A 19,056-nucleotide genomic window follows, 5' to 3' on the forward strand; every position below is an offset into this window, starting at 1 on the left:
TGATGAGATCCTTACAGAAATAGAGATATTCATAGGCGTCTATAAAGTTGTGTCTTATGTAGAAACATATGTATCAATATAGATATCTATAAATGTGTATCTATAGATATATGTATACACACACATAGTAGGCCTCATTTCTGGTTTTGCACTGGAATGGAAAATATTTGGGAAAATTCCAGGGAGTTCCAAAAAACAAAACTTGAATTTGCCAGCACACCAGCAACTACTTATATCGTATTTGCATTATAAGTAGGTTATATGCAAATATTCGGAGAAGGCAATGGTAAGCCACTCCAGTACTATTGCCTAGAAAATCCCATGGATGGAGGAGCCTGGTGGGCTGCAGTCCGTGGGGTCGCTGGGGGTCGGACACGGCTGAACGACTTCTTTCACTTTTCACTTTCACACATTGGAGAAGGAAATGGCAACCCACTCCGGTGTTCTTGCCTGGAGAATCCCAGGGACGGGGGAGCCTGGTGGGCTTCCGTCTATGGGGTCACACAGAGTTGGACACGACTGAAGTGACTTAGCAGCAGCAGCATACAAATATTATGCCATTTTACATAACATCAGGCAGATTTTGGTATCCATCCCAGGGGATCCTGTAGCTGCAGAGAGTCAAAGGTGACTGAGCACAGCACTCGAAGACAACTATATATAATATATATACACACGTGTATATATAGTATGTGCATATTATATTTATTGTTCAGTTGCTCAATTGTGTCCGATTCTTTGTGACCCCATGGACTGCAGTATGTATGTGTAAAAATTACATTTTAGTGTCATCCACTTCTCAGTGTAAGAATTAGATTAGGAAAAGTTAGGGATTATCTTTTTATCCTTCATGTTTTTTGTTTTGCTTCTTTATTTTTCCAAATTCGTGCAATAGTATCTGTATCTCAGTATTTTAAAGATTTTTAGCTTTGTACTTTCTTTTGTTTCTGTTGGACTTTTGCATTAACACAATAGGTATTGTTATTGACTTTGATCATTGTTAGTTACTGAGTTCCAGGCCCTCAACTAAGAATGCTTTTACATTTAGGTATGGGTACATGTATAGCCATGTCCGACTCTTTGCAACCCTATGGACTATAGCCCACCAGGGTCCTCTGTCCATGGGATTTTCCAGGCAAAAATACTGGAGTGAGTTGCCCTTTCTTTCTCCAGGGTATCTTCCCAACCCAGGGATTGAACCCACATCTCTGGCACCTCCTGCACTGGCATGCAGATTGTTTACCACTAGCACCACTTGGGAAGCCCCACTTTTACATTTATTATCTCATTAATCCTCAAAATAATCCTGTGTAGCAGAGTATATTATCCATGTGCTGTGCTGTGCTTAGTCGCTCAGTTGTGTCTGACTCTGCAGCCCTATGGACTGTGGCCCACCAGGCTCCTCTGTTCATGGCAATTCTCCAGGCAAGAACATTGCAGTGTGTTGCCATGCTCTCCTCCAGGGGATCTCCCCAACCCAGGGATCGAAACCATTGTAGGAGGATTCTTTACTGTCTGAACCACCAGGGAAGCCCATATTATCCATATCAAATTCATATCTCTCTGTCTCTTTATACTATCTTGGTGAGACAGGAGAATGTCAGACTTTCAAATTCTCACATTAAAGGATTTTTCTCATAAAGTCTCCAAACTGGATAGGTCATGAGGAACTTTCCCCTGGAAATTTTAGGAGAGCTGGGAATAAAGTCCAAGCACTCTGACTCCCAGGACTCTGTTAGTTTCCCTAGTTCATAGCCTGTCTTCAAGCTCTACTTGTACTGCTCAGTGGCCTACCTCATGATTCCCTTCCCAGATCAAAAGATATGAGGAAGTCACATATATGTTACCACAAGGGGAGAACACCCCTCCATTGACCCTTCACAGAGTCTCTCTTCTCCAGCAGAGAGTCCAGTGATTCTGCAAGCATTTGTAGAGCCTGTGTTTTATGAACAGGACTGCATTGTAGGTTTAAAGGAAAATAAAGGTCATGCCTTTCTGGGGGTTGCAATTGAGCAAAGAATATGTACTTATATACAGATAATACAAATGGTGAGTGCTTTGGGAGTGATCATAAATAACATGCTATGGGAGGGACACTGATTAGTTCTAATTTAGGGGATCTGAGCGGAGAAGGCAATGGCAAGCCACTCCAGTACTCTTGCCTAGAAAATCCCATGGATGGAGGAGCCTGGTAGGCTGCAGTCCGTGGGGTCGCTAAGGGTCGGACACGACTGAGCAATTTCACTTTCACTTTTCACTTTCACACATTGGAGAAGGAAATGGCAACCCACTCCAGTGTTCTTGCCTGGAGAATCCCAGGGACGGGGGAGCCTGGTGGGCTTCCATCTATGGGGTCACACAGAGTCGGATACGACTGAAGTGACGCAGCAGCAGCAGCAGGGGATCTGAGAGAGCATCTCTTGAAAGAGAAGGGATCTGAACCAGGCGGTAAAGGATGGGCAAGATGTTGACAAAGGGTTGCAGGTTGTGTGTGGAGGCATTGTAAGTTGGAGGAAATAGCTTCACAGTTAGCCATCACTTTCTGAGAGATCTGTTTGCTGCACTGCTTCTGAAACAACACATACACACAGCCTCCTGAGGGAAAATACCACTCCCGTCCAGACACTTTCTCTTAAGAAATATTTTCTCCCCAATATAAACCACCCCCACCCCCACACACATACACACAGACTCTATAGAAGCAATCCTCCATAAGCCTTCAGTATTTTTTTTTCTCCCCTTGGAATGATGAACAGAGCTAATTTCCAGTGTTTATCCTACCTCCAAAAACACTTTAACAATCCATATATGTAGGTCCTCTCTGGTGGTCCAGTGAGTGGTTAAGACTTCATGCTTTCACTGCGGGGGGCACAGTTTTGATCCCTGGTCCAGGAACTAAGAAAAAACACAGTCCATATATGTAGCATGCCATTTCAGCTAGTTTGATAGGCTTCAGAGGCTCACTGCATAGCAGAGCAAGCATTTTCATTTCTCTCCCCATGTTCTAAAGAAAATAGAAATGTTTAGGTGAAAGCCAAATCATCTTCTGTTGTTTATTCCCCACCGCATCTCATTATTCTCTGCTGGGGAAGTGGTTGGATGGTTCAGAATGTTATTTTGCCTTCCCTTCCAAATATTTCTCAAACCTGATAAACTGGGAAATAGAGCTCAAACATAGGCAGTATAGAAAAATGATCCCAATTAAATCCCAATTCTTGGGTATTTAAAAAACTTTCTAGAGACAGCTAAATACACGACATTATTTATGTTCTCTTTAATATAGCGAGTTTAATATAGCTATATTTAGAAAGTGGGGGATGTGATGGGGGGAATGGAATATTTCAACGTGAAATACTGCTGCTTTGCTCCTACAGATTCTGAACGTAGTTTATCACACCCTAGATGGCAGTTACGCCAACACCTTGTTCTCAGGCTTCCTCCTGCATTCCCTTGCTCAGCAGTCTCACCATGCCTGCCCTGAGGCCTGTTCCCTGGCAAGGTCTGCCCCTTACATCTTCTTCATATATCCATTGTCTTCCTTGGTTGTAGAACTAGTTTAAAACAAAACTAGTCTCCATGTAATTATTGTGGTTATTATTTCAAGATACTATTATTTAGTTGAATAAAGTCCAGGAACTTTTACCATTATCATTAAGCTTTGGTGAAGGTGTTAAATAAGGATTTTTCTCATCTCAGCTTTAGAGAACTCTGAGAAATTAAGTGACCCTGTAGAGACTAAGCCGTCTACCCGAGTTAAACTGAAAATATGGAGTCTATTTCTGGTTCCAGCTCAGTCAATAGCCTCCCAAACAACTGCTGCTTGCTTCTGCTAGCCAGATGCTTATTAGCACAGAATTTTGCAAGCGTTGGACCAGGATTCAGCTCCGTTCCAAAGGTCCATTAGTGAGGATAGTTTCTGCTTCCAAAACAAGGTCAGCACAGAAATTGATTTCTCTGTTTATAAAATTTGGTCATTCTTGGGTCTGAAATGATGGCTGCAGAAGGCTGCTACCACTTGTAGCCTAAGACCTGCTCAGACACTCAGCAGACCCGGGCCAACCCCTTTGCCAGCTGTGGTCGTCTCTGAACAAACCGCCTCTTGTTCCCTCTCCTTTAATTCCTCTAAATTTGAAAAGTGTAATTGCAGAACAAATGAATATTAGTGATGGAGCTGAAGTGCCCATCAAATTCTTGGCTACTTTCTGCTTTCTAAGACACTTTAGAAAACTTAACTGATTTAAATTAGGTAGGCCCTGCAGAGCAGCTGGAAAAAATTCAAACATTTCTGCCTTGGAGATGGAAATTTATACCCATTCAATGCATAGATCTAAAATATAGCAGAAGCTATAAAAAGAAATCTTTTAGAGAAATGAACTTTCTGGTGAGGTTTTTTTTTTTTTTTTCCTCCCCAGATGTTGAGGTAGAGTTTTCTCTGGTTCTCACTGTGTTTTCAAAGATCTTCATTTCTTCTATGTGGCACATTCACCATGTGAAGATGTAACAGACGTTTCATTACTGAGGAAATTTGCATGGAACTCCACAGTGTTGGATTATAGTCTCGATTCTGTAGGATACAGCTTGCCAGTCATTTTTAGTACTTCTCAACAAGCACCCATTCAAGCTTGGAGATAAATAACTATCACTTTCCACAAAATGTAAAGTTGCAAATTGCTACTATTAATTAAATGTGCACTGTGTGTAGTCCGTGTTTTATAAGCATAAAACTGACCCTCAGTTCAGTTCAGTCGCTCAGTCGTGTCCAACTCTTTGCGACCCCATGAATCACAGCACGCCAGGCCTCCCTGTCCATCACCAACTCCCGGAGTACACTCAGACTCACGTCCATCAAGTCAGTGATGCCATCCAGCCATCTCATTCTTTGTCGTCCCCTTCTCCTCCCGCCCCCAATCCTTCCCAGCATCAGAGTCTTTTCCAGTGAGTCAACTCATCGCATGAGGTGGCCAAAGTCTATGCAAAGGAGGAGATACTATTGTTATTCCCATATTACAGATCCGGAAACTAAGGCATAGAAAAACTGAGAAATTTGCCCTATCTGGTGGAAGTGAGGTTTTGACTCCCTACTGTCTTGACTCCAGAGGTTTTAAGTCACAATACCATGCTGCCTCCTGGTATAAAAAAAGACTGAGAGGTGAGAGTTAAACATCTTATATTTGAAAACTCTAGCCAGTGAATTGATTCCATTTTAACATTTATCAATTACTATTACTTAAACTTAATATTTTTTTAAATTTCTAATTCATTTTAGCAGATACTTGAAGTTGATATTCCAAAGTAGATAAATATTGTCTTCATGTTTTATTGGTCGTAGAAATATTAGGATATCTTAATTCAGAACTCAAAGTAAGAGTGAGAATCAGAATTGCTAGGATTTAAGTTTATAGTTTTAAGTGTAGTGTGCCTGATAAAGAATAAGAACTGGTATACTTCTAAGTCAATCAAAGTTAGAGACCAAAAAAAGACAGAGTGTTGGTATTACTCTGTATTTCCCCCATAGCCAACTGCTTTTTCCTAAGTTGTCATAGAAGTTTATACTGCTTACAAGTTTATAGAAAATCAAGTCGTCTTTGGCAGTGTATACATACCCAATCAAAGCAAATATGTGCAGCAGGAATGAATCCTCCTTGGGTTTTCTACTAGGTTGGGAAGGAATTTCCCTTTAGTCCAAATGGTGTTTCCATTGATAGATGGAGAAATTTCTCTCAGTGGCCTATTACTGGCTCTCAGTTCCTTTATTTTATGCATATCCTCATAAATATCAAGCTCATACTGTAGTTTAAAGGAAGTAATAAAATGGAAGTATATATGTGAACATTACTAGCTTTGAGGGGACCTAGAGGCTTTTCCAGTTAACAACTGGTAAAGCTGAATATTCCTGTCAGTGAGGGAGTGGAGTGGAGAAAGACTTTAAAGAGACCATAGAGTTTTCTTTTGTTTTTCTTTCATTGAACAATGTGTACTTTTTTTTTTTTCTATATTGGATTATAGTTGATTAACAATGTTGTGTTGATTTCATGTGTGTAGCAAGGCGATTTGTCTTGGACCTATTCTTTTTCAAGTTCTCTTCCCATTTATTTCCCTGGATTTCCCTGATAGCTCAGCTGGTACAGAATCCGCCTGCAATGCAGGAGACCCAGTTTCGATCCCTGGGTTGGGAAGATCCCCCAGAAAAGAGAACAGCTACCCACTCTAGTATTCTTGCCTGCAGAATTCTGTGGAAAGAGAAGTCTGTCAGGCTACAGTCCATGAGGTTGCAAAGAATCAGACACGGTTGAGCAACTTTCACTTCACTTCCTATTTAGGTTATTATAGAATATTGAGCAGAATTTCCTGTGCTGTGCAGTAGGTCCTTGCTTGTTACAAATGGCCTGTAAGGTTTTGTGAAGAGTAGGAATTCCCATTCCCTCTAGTGATACTTGAGCAAATCAGAGACACATGGAATTCTTTTTTCTCGAAGCATTGATGTTTTATTGCATCCAGCTCAGCCACCACTCAACTTAAGATTCTAAAGATCACCCTTCAGTTCAGTTCAGTTCAGTTGCTCAGTTGTGTCTGACTCTTTGCGACCCCATGAACCACAGCACGCCAGGCCTCCCTGTCCATCATCAACTCCCGGAGTTCACTTAAACTCATGTCCATCGAGTCGGTGATGCCATCCAGCCATCTCATTCTCTGTCGTCCCCTTCTCCTCCCACCCCCAATCCCTCCCAGCATCAGACTCTTTTCCAGTGAATCAACTCGTCGCATGAGGTGGCCAAAGTATTGGAGTTTCAGCTTTAGCATCAGTCCTTCCAATGAACACCCAGGATTGAGCTCCTTTAGAATCAATCAGTATCAAAAGATCACCCTTAGGCTTTGAGGAAATCATGGTTTGAATCCCAGCTCCTTACTTAATGTGGGTGCTGTACTCACCCTCTCTGAGCTGCAGTTTCTGCCCCGCTCCCCATTGTTATAGATTAAATTGCAGAAGAAATGTCAGGTGCCTGACATGACTCCAGGCACGTCACTTGAGGATCATAAGGAACTTGACAGAGCGTCCAGCACATAGTAAATGCCCAGTAAGGGGAAGCTGTGGTTATTAATAATATTCAGGCTTGTTTCTTCTTTGGGCCTGTTCCCACCCACCTCTGGCTCTTCTGGCTTATTAGTACCTCTACCACTGATTGGGGGGAAGGAGCAGGAAAGAAAAAGAGAGAAAGGGGATGAAAAGCAATTAGCCCTTTGGACAGAATAAACGGGGAAATGCTAAAATTAAGTTTATGGATTACCTGTGGATTTAATTTTCTTGTTTTCTACCTGATTCCTGTTATCATAAATAATTGAGTTTTATCAAGAGCAGCATCATTGTCTTCATCAGGAACCTGTACATATGAACTGATTTTACACTATCAAAAGCTGACTTATAACCCACCAAAAACCAGTATATACCCGTATTAAAAACAGAAACAAATAATGACTACCCTTGAAGTGTCCCCAGAGTTACTCATATGACATGTGGATGAGATGTTTTTCTGAGAAAGAATGTATATCAACCTGATTACAAGTCAGATTCCTATCTGATTTTTGGGATTTTACTAAATTTAATAAACTCTCCTTTTCTTGTCATCTCCCTGTTGCTATTTTGAAAGCTTTGCCCTTTGAATTAATTTTCATCTTTATACTTCCAAGTATAGCAGTTGTTTCTGAACTCTGAAGGTAATTGTTATCAGACTTCTCTTGTTTAGAAAATGTCTTGGTTAAGAGAGGTACCCAGTGAGATAGACTGAGGTTCTACCACTTGTGACCTTGGAAAAGTTAACCTCTTGGGCCTGTGTCCTCATCAGTGCAGTGGGATTAACAGAACTTCCTGAGGCTTTGAGGATAAAATGGGTTAGTATGTAACAATGCCGCCATGAGCCTGACAATAAAGAGTGGACCACCAATAAATGTTCCATCTCCTTTACACCTCCACCCGCTTAGTAAATTTAAACACCGTTTGTAGGTACTAACGCTGTGCCTCTTTCTGTTTTAAGGATGTGCTTTTGGGGGAAAACAATGGCTTTGGTCTCATGAAGGATCCGTGTTATTCGACTGGCCCAGGTTCCAGGTATGTGTCTATAGTTATGCTCTTTGCCTATGAATGCTCCTGGAGTTAAATGCTTCTGTTCATCTCTACTAGAAATTGAATTAAGATATGTCTCATGGTGTCTTGTGCCACCTTTTCAGTTTGTCTAGGCTATGGGAAACTTTTAATCTACAAATGACTTTGTCTAAGAATGATACTGTTCAGAATAGGTTTTGAACATGTGCTGTTGAGGCAGTGATTGACTTCTCGTATGTTTACATCAGAATGGTTGATGGTTGTGCTCTTCTCCAGCATATACTCTGACTTTCTCAAGTGGGTCCTCTCTGGTGTGGCCGATCTCTTCTGGCTGTGACCCACAGGATCAGGTCTCTGAATAAAGCGCTAGGGGAAGCATGAGCATTCATGAACAAGACAAATCATTGTAGGCACTTAGAAGACAGCAAGAAAGTCTTTTCTTTTTTTTTTTTAATTTTCTTCGAAATCATTTCTCCTTAGAGAAATGGATAAGGATATTTTATAATGGATAATTTTTAGAAGTAGGATCTTTGAACTATTCACTTGGAGCTTAATGAGTAGGAATTGCCAAGGAGAGTTTCCTCTGAACCACATGTCTGTATGTAGTTTTCATGCAGCATTGTAGGACTATCTGCTGTAATCTGTTATTACTGATGGTAATATATTTTATCTCTCATGGTTTTTTTTAGGCCAGTTCTTTAATATTTATTATGTTTCGGTCATTGTTTCTCTCTTTTTCTGTATTCATCTTCTCAATAATTCAGCCTCGTAACTGCCAGCATGGTCAGGAAGTAGTGTATTAAGTTACCTTCTTCCCTGCCAAGGGCAGCCTTGTATAGTTGCTCTTGCTCCTGTAGCTCTTCCCAAAGTGAAGCAAGGAGTCAAGGTGAAGCTAAGGGCGTTTGGGTGCCCTTACCTTAGTTAGTTTGGGTGCATTAATTCAAAGCTAGAAAAGAAGGTTAACTGGAACTAGAGCTCTGCCAAAAGAGGACTGTTCTAAAGTCTAAGGTGAAACTGAAGTCAACCACAAAAAATCAAATTGCTCGATTACACAAAGGACTTGAAGAGACACTCCTCCAAATAGCCAACAGGCACATGAAAAGATACTGCACATCACTAATCCACAGAGAAATGCAAGTCAGAAGCACCACTCATTAGGATGGCTACAGTCAAAGAAAACATAAAAGAACAAGTGTTGGTGAAGAGGCGGGGAGATTGGAACCCCTGTGCACTGTTGGTGTAACTGCTGTAGGAGACAGTATGGAGGGTCCTCAAAAGATTAAACGTCTATCGTGACCAAGCAACCCTACCTCTGAGTATAAATCCAAAGAACTGAAAGCAGTGTGTTGAAGGAAGATTTTTATACCCGTGTTCGCAGCAACACTATTCACGATAGCAGAGAGGTGGAAGCAACTCAGCCGTCCACGGGTGGTTGAGTGGATAAACACAATGAGGGGTGTGCATCCACCGGGATATTGTTCAGCCTTTAAAAGGAAGGAAGTGCCACCTCAGACCGCAGCGTGGATGAGCCTCGAGGACATGCTAAGGGAAATAAGCCAATCAGAAGTACTTCATGGTTCCGTTTGTGTGAGGTATCTAAAGTAGTCTCATTTGTAGAAAAGCAGGGTGGCAGTTACAAGGGCTGGGGGAGTGGGGAAAAGAGTTGTTGCTTACTAGTTACCTAACTTCAGATTCGCAAGGTGAAAATGTTCTGGAGGTCTGTTTTGCAACAATATGGCTATAGTTAACTGAACATTTTAAAATGAATTTAAAGTAGTGAATTTTATGTTATAGGATTTTTTTAACCATATTTTAAAAAATGCTATGAGGAAGAAAATGAGACTAATCAAATTTCGTTCACAAATACTATGATTCCTGAATACATGTATCAGTAGATGCTTGTCTCACACTTGATTATAAAAGAGACTGAAGCAAAATCTTTGACACTAGTCTTTATTCTTGGAAAGCAATCACCAGAAAGAAGTATTCTCAATCAAACTAAGTGTTTAACTAAACTACTGTCTTCAAAAATATACAGTTTAAGTGTAGTTTCTATAAACTAAGAAAATTAAGCATAAAACTAAAAACATTATATCAAGGTTTATTTTGGCTGGATCTTTAAAAGATACACATTATTGTGTGTTTTAGTGACGTCTCCCCTTTTTTAAAAAGCAATATGAAATTACAACATGAATTAGTCCTTAAAACATCAGATTGCAGTTATTCCATGTCCTGTTAGAGGATGCTAAGTTCAAAAATATTTCACGGCCTGCGATCTAAATAGCAGTGGGCAAGACAGACATTGTTTGTTCAACAGACATTTATTGAGAAGGTACTTTGTGCCAGGATCCATGGGTCTCAAAATGAATAAGACATGGGAGTAGAAAGCACCCTCAGCAAATCTCCCACCCCTGAGTTTCTGGTGGACCCGTTTGGGAACCCGCCGAGAAGAACAGAATAGCCATTCTTGGATATTGAGAGGTTCCTGATAAAGAAACTGCCTATAAATGAAAAGATCTGTGGTGGGAGGAAGGGTTTGCGTCTGAGCAGAAGATGGGTACCTTACTATACATTTTATATTAAAGAGAAAATAACGGCAGAAGAGCTACTTGGGTTCTTTGTGGTCTTTTCCTTCTTTATGCTGCTTTACTCTCATCTGGCCTCAGATGATTTTGTGGCCAGGACTGTGCTGACTGACTGGGGACCGAGCCACAGCCCCCTCAGGACGCGGGTCTGTGAAATGAAGAGTGCCATCTGCTCTCCAGATACACTTGCTCACTAGGCAGGGAGCCACAGATGTGGGATTCGCGAACTATGGATGTTTGCTGGAGACCTTTTAATCCTCACATTAACTCTTACATGGCAGGCAGGCAGTGCTGCAGACGTGTTTTCTTTTGTTTTGTTCTCCTTTTTTTCCTTTCAAACACAATAACAAAAGTACTGGAAATTGTTGGGTTTTTCCTTGGAGCCTAGAGGATAGCTATTATAACCACCGTGCACTCTGTTTGCTCATTATTGTCAGTCTCTTTCTCCAGAGGTAACTGCTTATTAGCTCCTTGGGTGAGACACTTCTTTTCTTTCTTTCTTTCCATTTGGAGAAATGAAAACACTGGGAATCCAAGAGAAAGTTGTAAATAAAACCTGCAGATTCAGCAGCCCATGCAAATACTTTCCAAACAGACCACCCCTGTGGGGGCTCACTGGCAAGAGAATGAGGGCTCATGCTTTCCCCCAGAAGTAAGGAGCTGGTTCCCAAACTTGGTCTAAAAGGAGCCGAAGAAATGTCCTGCAACCTGTCCTCAAATGCTGCCTTCCATAGAGGAAGGGGGATGAGAGAGAATTAATAAAAGAGAAATGCCCTGTGACCCCAGGCTTGGCCTGTGACATTTTCCTGCAGGAGTTTATGTCCCGCTGTTACATTTAAATTTGGTTCTTGGAGCAGCCAGGGGGAGGCAGTGTGCAGTTTCTCCAGGGTCCTTCTCCCCATCAGAGGCTTTTCCCATCTGTGGAATGCACCTTGGGCTCAGCGTTTGCCCCTTCTCATCAGTGCTAACCCACATGTCTGTATCCCGCTCCAGGACATTCAGCTGTTCCAGCCGTGAAGAGATGCCAGCTCTCAGACACCATCCCAGCCCTCACTGGGGGGATTCGGGCTGCAAAGCAGGTAGTGGTGGTGCCTCTCTGCCCAGCGGTGGTCCGGAGCTGCTGGACCCTCCAAGACAGGCCAGCAGAATGCCTTGCCCTCCACCACTGTCCTCGGGAGCTCACGGGCATCTTCCAGACGCCAGGGCTGCACCCCTGAGCTCGGTCCTACCTGCCCCTGGCCCTTTGAGCTATTGCTCACAGGCCGCAGCCCAGCCCTCCACACCAGTTGGGACCCCCAGAAGCGGCAGCGGCCACAGCCTGGCCCAGCCTCCCAGCCCTGAGCGTGGGATGGAAGAGCGCGCAGGGATGCGGGCCTCCCCACCCTGGATGAAGTGGGCCTACACACCCAGAGAGGAGAGCCTCCCCGAGGACCCCCCGAAGCACTACCCCAAGCCACAGGATGCCCCCAGCTTGAGCAGCACTTCTGACCCGGATACGCCTCTCGGGGCCCCAGGCATTCCAGGCAGAATTTCCCTCCGGATCTCCGAGTCGGCCTTGCTGGCTTCCCCGCCACCTCGCGAGGACTGCGAGGAAGATGAGGTGTTTGTGAGGGACCCACGCCCCACCACCACTTCCAGCCCCTGCTGCGATGAGCTGCTGCTGCCTCCACTGCCGCCACCCCCGCCACCAGCAACCAGCCAGGCATCCCTGGCCCAGGGCCTGGACCACTTCCCTCCGCCTCCCCCTGAAGCTGTGTGCCCGGCCCAGTGGGAGGAGGGCTACCTGGAGCCCCGTGCCAGGTGAGATCACAGCCCTCTGCCAGTGGAGAAGGGTCTGCCACCCTGGTAAGATTTACATGCTCCAGGCTGCCCTGAGCTGCCTCTGCTGGCCCTTGGAGAGTCATGTCAGTTTTACAAGATGACAGAACTGTTTCATCTGATGACCTTGGTAATCCTTATGCAGGATTTCTGCAATGGCTCTGCAGTGAAGAATCCACCTGCAGTTCAGGAGATGCGGGTTCCATCCCTGGATGGGGAAGATCCCCTGGAGGAGGAAACGGCAACCCACTCCAGTATTCTTGCCTGAAAAATTCCATGGACAGAGGAGCCTGGTGGGCTACAGTCTACAGGGTTGCAAAGTCAGACACAACTAAACACAGCAACAAGTCATTATGCTAGCAGTCCTTGGGTGCTGAGGAGTGAGACTAGTGGAAATGGAAACCAGAACCCAAGAGGCCAGGTTTACTTCTGTGGGCATGGCAGGTTCAGAGAGTCCAAATAAACAGCATCCTCTTCCCTGCCCAGAGTTCTGAATCAGTTAAGAAATAAGACGAAAGGGCATACAGTAGACAAAAATAATCACTCTTATTACTGAGAAAGCTGATCCTGGAGAATATGGCTTCTGTCTCAGTATAAGTGAGTCTCCTGACACTGAACCTCAAAAAGGGTTGCCCACCTAGTCACAGGCTGTGCTAGACACACACACACACCGAGCACACGTGAGCATGCCAGAGCGAGCTAGAGGCAGCCTTACTCTAAAAAAAGGGGCTGGACTAGGAATGGGCTGTGGGCAGCGTCTCTTAGCAGAGTCACTCTGTATCCATAGGAGGGAATGAAGAGGAAGGCTGAAGGTCAGTAATGTTTAGGGAAGACCTCTTTTTGGAAGTCACAAGAATGGGGAAGGAGCATTTCCCAATACATAACTCCCTAAGACAACACTGAAAATACATCAGCACCTTTGTGGTAACTTCCTCTAAACACCGTGATTATCTTCTGTTCACTGTTTCATAAAGCTCTAGAATCTGAAAGCAACATTCAGCAAAACTGAACTCCTGTTCGTCCATCCCCCTTAAAAAGTCACACTTCCCCCTTAAAAGCCTCTCTGTGACCCTTTTGAACGCTGCCGTTTGTGGAGATAACAACCCCAGAGTCTCCAGACGTGTGGGAAGCTGCAGCCCCATGCCAGTCTCTCTCTCTCTTCTTTCACCCTCTGCTGACTCTTCTCTCACCCCTCTCTTTTTTTTAATATCCCTGGCAGCTCCAGCAAACTTGCCAAGGTGACAGTTGCCAAGGAAAGGTCCATGCCTGGTGCAGCCCATCTGGTTGATAAACAGCTGCTGGGTTCCAGATTGCAAACTTCAGGCGAGAGTTTCGAGGCCAAGGAGACCAACCCGCCCTCCACCACAGGTGCTCTGCCCCAGCCTGCTGGCTCTCTAAGCAAGCAGCCAAGCCCAGGACAGCCACCTCCCATGCAGACCCGCAGCCTCATTCACGAGCCAGCCAGTGGGACTCCAGGTTTAGAAAAGCATGTCAGTTCTGGTCCTCAGAAGACCTCAGAAGACATCAGAACAGAGACGCTAGCCAAGGAAATTATCCACCAAGACAAATCTCTGGCAGACATTTTGGACCCAGACTCCAGAATGAAGACAACTATGGATCTTATGGAAGGTTTGTTTCCTCGAGATGTTAATTTGCTGAAGGAAAACAGCATAAAGAGGAAGGCCATGCAGAAAACCGTCAGCTTCCCAGGATGTGAGACCAAGAGGTAAGTCCCTGGCAATGTCCCCAAACAGACTTCAAATTAAAGTGCTTCCGTGGGGGTGATGATCCAGTGAGAGGATCGTGAGCAGTTTGTATTTTTCCTTCTTTTGATTGCTTCTGGGTTACTACAGTATTTCTTTGCATGTTTGATTTCCTTGAAGCTACTATGGGAGAGATTTAGAGTGTTTTTTTATTTTCTTACAAGTTTTCAATGAAAACTATATGAATCAACAGGCTAGAACTCCACAGTTGGTGGCTTCAAGACCACCAACAAATAAAATCAGAGAGCATTTCATCTAAATTTGGGCTTGCATTTTAGAAATTTCCAACTGATCCTAACTAAATTACAGGAACACTGTGTTTTGAGTTGTGGGGGAGGGGAGAAAGGGAAGAACTATGTGATGTTTCCAGGCTGTCCGATATGTTATCGGGGGCTCTGATCGCCTTATCCAAGCCCTCAACAGTAACCTTGTCCAGCCTGTCCTCTTTCAGTCTCTTACAGAGACTAACAGGAAGGGACTTATCCAGGGCCATGTGTTTAGCAAACACTTCTTCAGCACCCACAATGTGCAGGGCAGTCCACTGGTTCCCCCATGGACTCACAGATGAGTTTTTATGGATGCTCCAGTCGGTTCACCATGGGTGGTTGTCTTCCAGCCACTCACAATTGGAAGACCAGAGTAGTTGACACATATATTCTTATAAAAGCATTTCCTGGCACTATCTGAGAACAAAAGTTTAGAAGTAAAATCCTCAGGTGGCTTTGGCAGCATGGAGAGCTTCCTGAGGGATTTCAGAAGGGTGACGTGCGCCATCTTCTGGTTAAAGTGAGCATTGTCCTGTCGTATGTGAGACTGCAGATAGCAACTGTGGGCTTCAGGTAATCAGATAAGACACCCAGGAAGCCCATTTGTAAGGCAATGAATATGTGGGGAGGCAGGGCGTATCAGAAGACCTTTTTACCATGTTTTTTTTTCCCACCCCCACTAACTGGATTAATGTAACTATATTTTTTAGAGGAATAACGTCACCAATTGGGAAATTAGTGAAAACAGCCTTCTGCTGGTTCTGGATTCCATAGTAAAATGATGGTTTAGATGTTAAATAATGTCACAAGATTATGTCCAAGAAAACTAATTATGCCCACAGAATCCTTTATTCAGTGAGTAGGGTCTTACCTACTGACTCACTGGAAAAGACCCTGATGCTGGGAAAGATTGAAGGTGGGAGGAGACGGGGACAACAAATGATGAGATGGTTGGATGGCATATGAGTTTGAGCAAGCTCTGGGAGTTGGTGATAGACAGGGAAGCCTGGCATGCTGCAGTCCGTGGGGTTGCAAAGAGTCAGACACAACTGAGCAACTGAACTGAACTGAGAGTCTTACCTGAAGTGTGAGAGACAGCTTGATTATAGTAAAACGAAGACTGTAGTTATCAGGTCCATAACTTCTAGATTGTCCTCCATCCTTGAAAACCCCCCTGCTGTGTAACCAGTGAGTAGGTTTTACATTTTGTATGCGTTCACTGATGACCAGCAAGCTCCAGGTTTTTCAGGCTTACCTGGAGCCTCATGCGTTCATGAAAAAGGAAAACTGGTAAACATCCAAGCAACAATTACAGTAGGCATCAGAAACATTATGGAAACCGAGAAGGGGTAGGAAATAATTGACCTAAAACCTGAGGTTGGTGCAGCAGCTTGAAAACACTGTCATCTTGACTAAGTCTTGGCTCTCTGCTGTCTCTCTCTGAAACAGGAAGTCAGTGTCATTCTCGTATTTATCACAAGAGGAAAATCATGCAGAAAGGTTAAATGTCCACAGTCCACTCCCCATCGTAATATTGCCCTTGGTGGTTTTCCATCCCAGGTACTCTGGCTTCAAGAGCCCCACACACGGTGATCAGTCAATCATAAGTATTTATTAGGTCATCCTAACCCCTGGGAAGATATTACACAGAATTTTTTTTTCACATTTCCAAATGGACAGACGTGTGGTGGAATGAAGCTGCCTGTGGCTGTACTCTTTTGTTCTCTCTGACCCAGGAGTGACGACAAGGAAGCGGTGGGCATGTTGGTCAACTGTCCTGCCTACTACAGCGTGTCTGCTCCCAAGGCCGAGCTTCTAAACAAAATCAAAGCTATGCCAGAAGAGGTGAATGAGGAAGAGGAGCAGGCAGACATCAACGAAAAGAAGGTAAAGAAAGAATGGGGGACTTTGTTCTGCTCCCCCAGAAAGGTAGTTCTTGCAGGCTTACTGGTGACTTACAGCAGCGGCGGGTAGGGGCTGGCGGGAGACCTGTGACATCACCCACCTCGCTGAGCCATCAGAGATTCTCCTCGTGCAAGGCACTTGGAGCGGTTGCCTCACAGCTGTGCTGTCATTGTCCTTTTTACAAATGTCAAAAGTGAAGGGTAGAGGGATTAAGGTTGATTTCCTACAAGTCACACAGCTGGGACCTGAACCCAGGTCCCTTGCTTCCTGGTTCAACACAGGGACCCCCGACACTGTTCTCAGCAGCTGACCAACCAGTGCCAATGGTCTGTGTCATTTTCATTTCGTGTTTCATGGTCAAAAGGAAAACTAGGAAGTCTAGAAACTTTAAGGAAAGAGAGACTGATTGTCAAAAGATACTTCGAGAAAAGGAAGTGTTGCTGTTTAGATCCCCCCCTTGTACCACAGGGAAAAAGCTTGAAAGCACAGTGTTGGAATTGAGTTGTTAGCATTTGCTGCTCCTACAGAAATTTTAAATGTAAAGCACTTTCAGAATGACCGTGATGCTGGCATCTTCCCACACGCCCTGGAGATCTCAGCCCAGCTGTGCCCGGCTGCTTTCCCCACCACCCCAGAGGAGCTGCCTGCCTCTGTGCTTAGAGCTCTTCATACGTCTCAGGCCGGTCTGCTGAAAAGGGCTCTTTGTTAAAAAAAACTCACCTCGTGCTGAGCCAGGAATGTAAGTGCTTCTCAGTGGTGCCAGTTCCAGGAAACCTTCTCATGTGATTCTGTTTCATTTATTCCATAGTATGTGTCCTAAGCTCCCTTGTTTATGTGTTGGAATGAGACCAGAGGATATAGACCGTGGGAGCAAGGAGCAATGGGGCAGGAGGATTTAGGGGTTTTAGAAACACCTCCGTCAGTGACATTCTGTCTCCTGCTGACTCACAGCGCATGGCTAACATGCTGACACGATCCAGCTGCTGTGGTAACACAGGTTCTCCTAGCCCAAGGCCTCCCTGCGTCCACGCCTGCTTCATAGCATGTCTCCTGGCCCCCATTCAATGAGATTGGAGGGAGAAACCACCTCGCTATAGTCTGTCTATCTTTATCCCCAAAAGGGGGCTGTATAAACACCCTTATAAATACTAAGTTGCCGTAACATCTTTAACCACATATTTTATAGTTGTTTTGTTTTTTGCGTGTAGACACACCCTGCCCTACAGTCGCATTGTGGCAAATTATGTGTTGCTTTTTCCTCCCCGTCTTAATTTTATTTTTCTCACTGCTTTTTCATCACTTTATCATCACCCTCTCGCTCTAAGGATTATGCGACAAGAAGTAATTTTAGACTGAGAACTGAAGGAATAGGGGATTAATCCTCACAGGAAATGACATTAGGTGCTATTTGTCGAGCAAGTCTTAGTCCCAGGTGTGGGCTGTGTTTTTTTTACTTAGTGCTTTATTACCGTCTTTATTTACACAAAACTGCTCTGATGCTCGTCTTGTCACATGTTAGGCTGAATTAATTAGAGTGAGCCAGGAGAGGAAGAGAAGGGGGCGTTCAAGACAAAGGGCATAGCCTGGGAGAAGAGGCAGAGGTGTGAAAAAGCACTGGGAACTAGTGTGTATTGAAGGGAGATACTTCAGGAGGCTTGATATTTGGGGATGTAAAATAGTCTCATGATTAAATCAGAATTTACCAAATTTAGAGGATAACAAAGAAGGGTCATGAATGGCAGGAAGGAGATGAAGTGGGGAGGATTCATGGGGGCAGGAGGTCATGGAGGTTCCATGGGGCTTTGTCTGAAATTCTAAAGTTTGGATTTTATCATATGGCAGTGGAGAACCTTATGAGATTGTTTTAATGAACTGCAGGTTTATTAATGTGTAATAGAATGTGTGTGTGTGACTTGCATTTATATATCTGGTCAGGAAACAGGAAATATGTAGGCTTTCATTGATGTTGATGAAGGCATTTAATAATAGATTCAGCATGAAGTTGAAATGCATTTCTCTCCCTGGTGTGTCAGATGGTAAAGCGTCTGCCTACAATGCGGGAAACCCAAGGTTCGATCCCTGGGTCGGGAAGATCCTCTGGAGAAGGAAATGACAACCCACTCCAGTACCCTTGCCTGGAAAATCCCATGGATGGAGGAGCCTGGTAGGCTAAGTAAGAGTCAGACACGACTGAACAACTTCACTTTCACTTGTCACTCACTTTCCTGATATATAACAAGTTTTTCCAAGGATGGTTTTAAAACATGAAGCTTGGTCAAGATTGTTTTAAGGCCGTGTATAGCATTTCACCAAATTCTGCAAAGCAATAACGTGCTCCCTAATGTTTAAAGTTAGTAATAACTTAAGATGTATTTCTTGGCATGGAACTCACTGTCAATGGAAACTATGGTCCTGATTTATTAATATTTTAAAACTTAAAATTAGCATTTCGAATCCATTCTCCTTTAACATACTTTTTATTTATATATCCTGGATGATGAACTATAATATTGCTCAGACAGTAAAGAATCTGCCTGCAATACAGGAGACCTGGGTTCGATTCCTGGGTCTAGAAGATCCCCTGGAGAAGGAAATGGCAACCCACTCCAGTATTCTTGCTT

The 19,056-nt window shown here is 43.9% G+C and overlaps 1 protein-coding gene across 3 annotated transcripts in view; it reads left to right on the forward strand.

Annotated features, from left to right (window-relative positions):
• The window catches only part of SHROOM3 (shroom family member 3), a 333,657-nt gene that overhangs the window by 302,092 nt on the left and 12,509 nt on the right, over nucleotides 1-19,056 (forward strand). For 2 of the 3 annotated variants that reach the window (XM_055434908.2, XM_055434910.2), the window contains 4 exons: nucleotides 8,031-8,104; nucleotides 11,677-12,483; nucleotides 13,721-14,227; nucleotides 16,267-16,417. In XM_055434908.2, coding sequence (XP_055290883.2) covers nucleotides 8,031-8,104; nucleotides 11,677-12,483; nucleotides 13,721-14,227; nucleotides 16,267-16,417 — 1,539 coding nt within the window. The remainder of the gene's footprint in view (nucleotides 1-8,030; nucleotides 8,105-11,676; nucleotides 12,484-13,720; nucleotides 14,228-16,266; nucleotides 16,418-19,056) is intronic. The other variant, XM_088836401.1, reaches the window with a different exon arrangement.

This window comes from Moschus berezovskii, chromosome 5, assembly GCF_049115385.1.
Source record: "Moschus berezovskii isolate FMDL1 chromosome 5, NW_MosBer_1.0, whole genome shotgun sequence".
NCBI lineage: Eukaryota > Metazoa > Chordata > Mammalia > Artiodactyla > Moschidae > Moschus > Moschus berezovskii.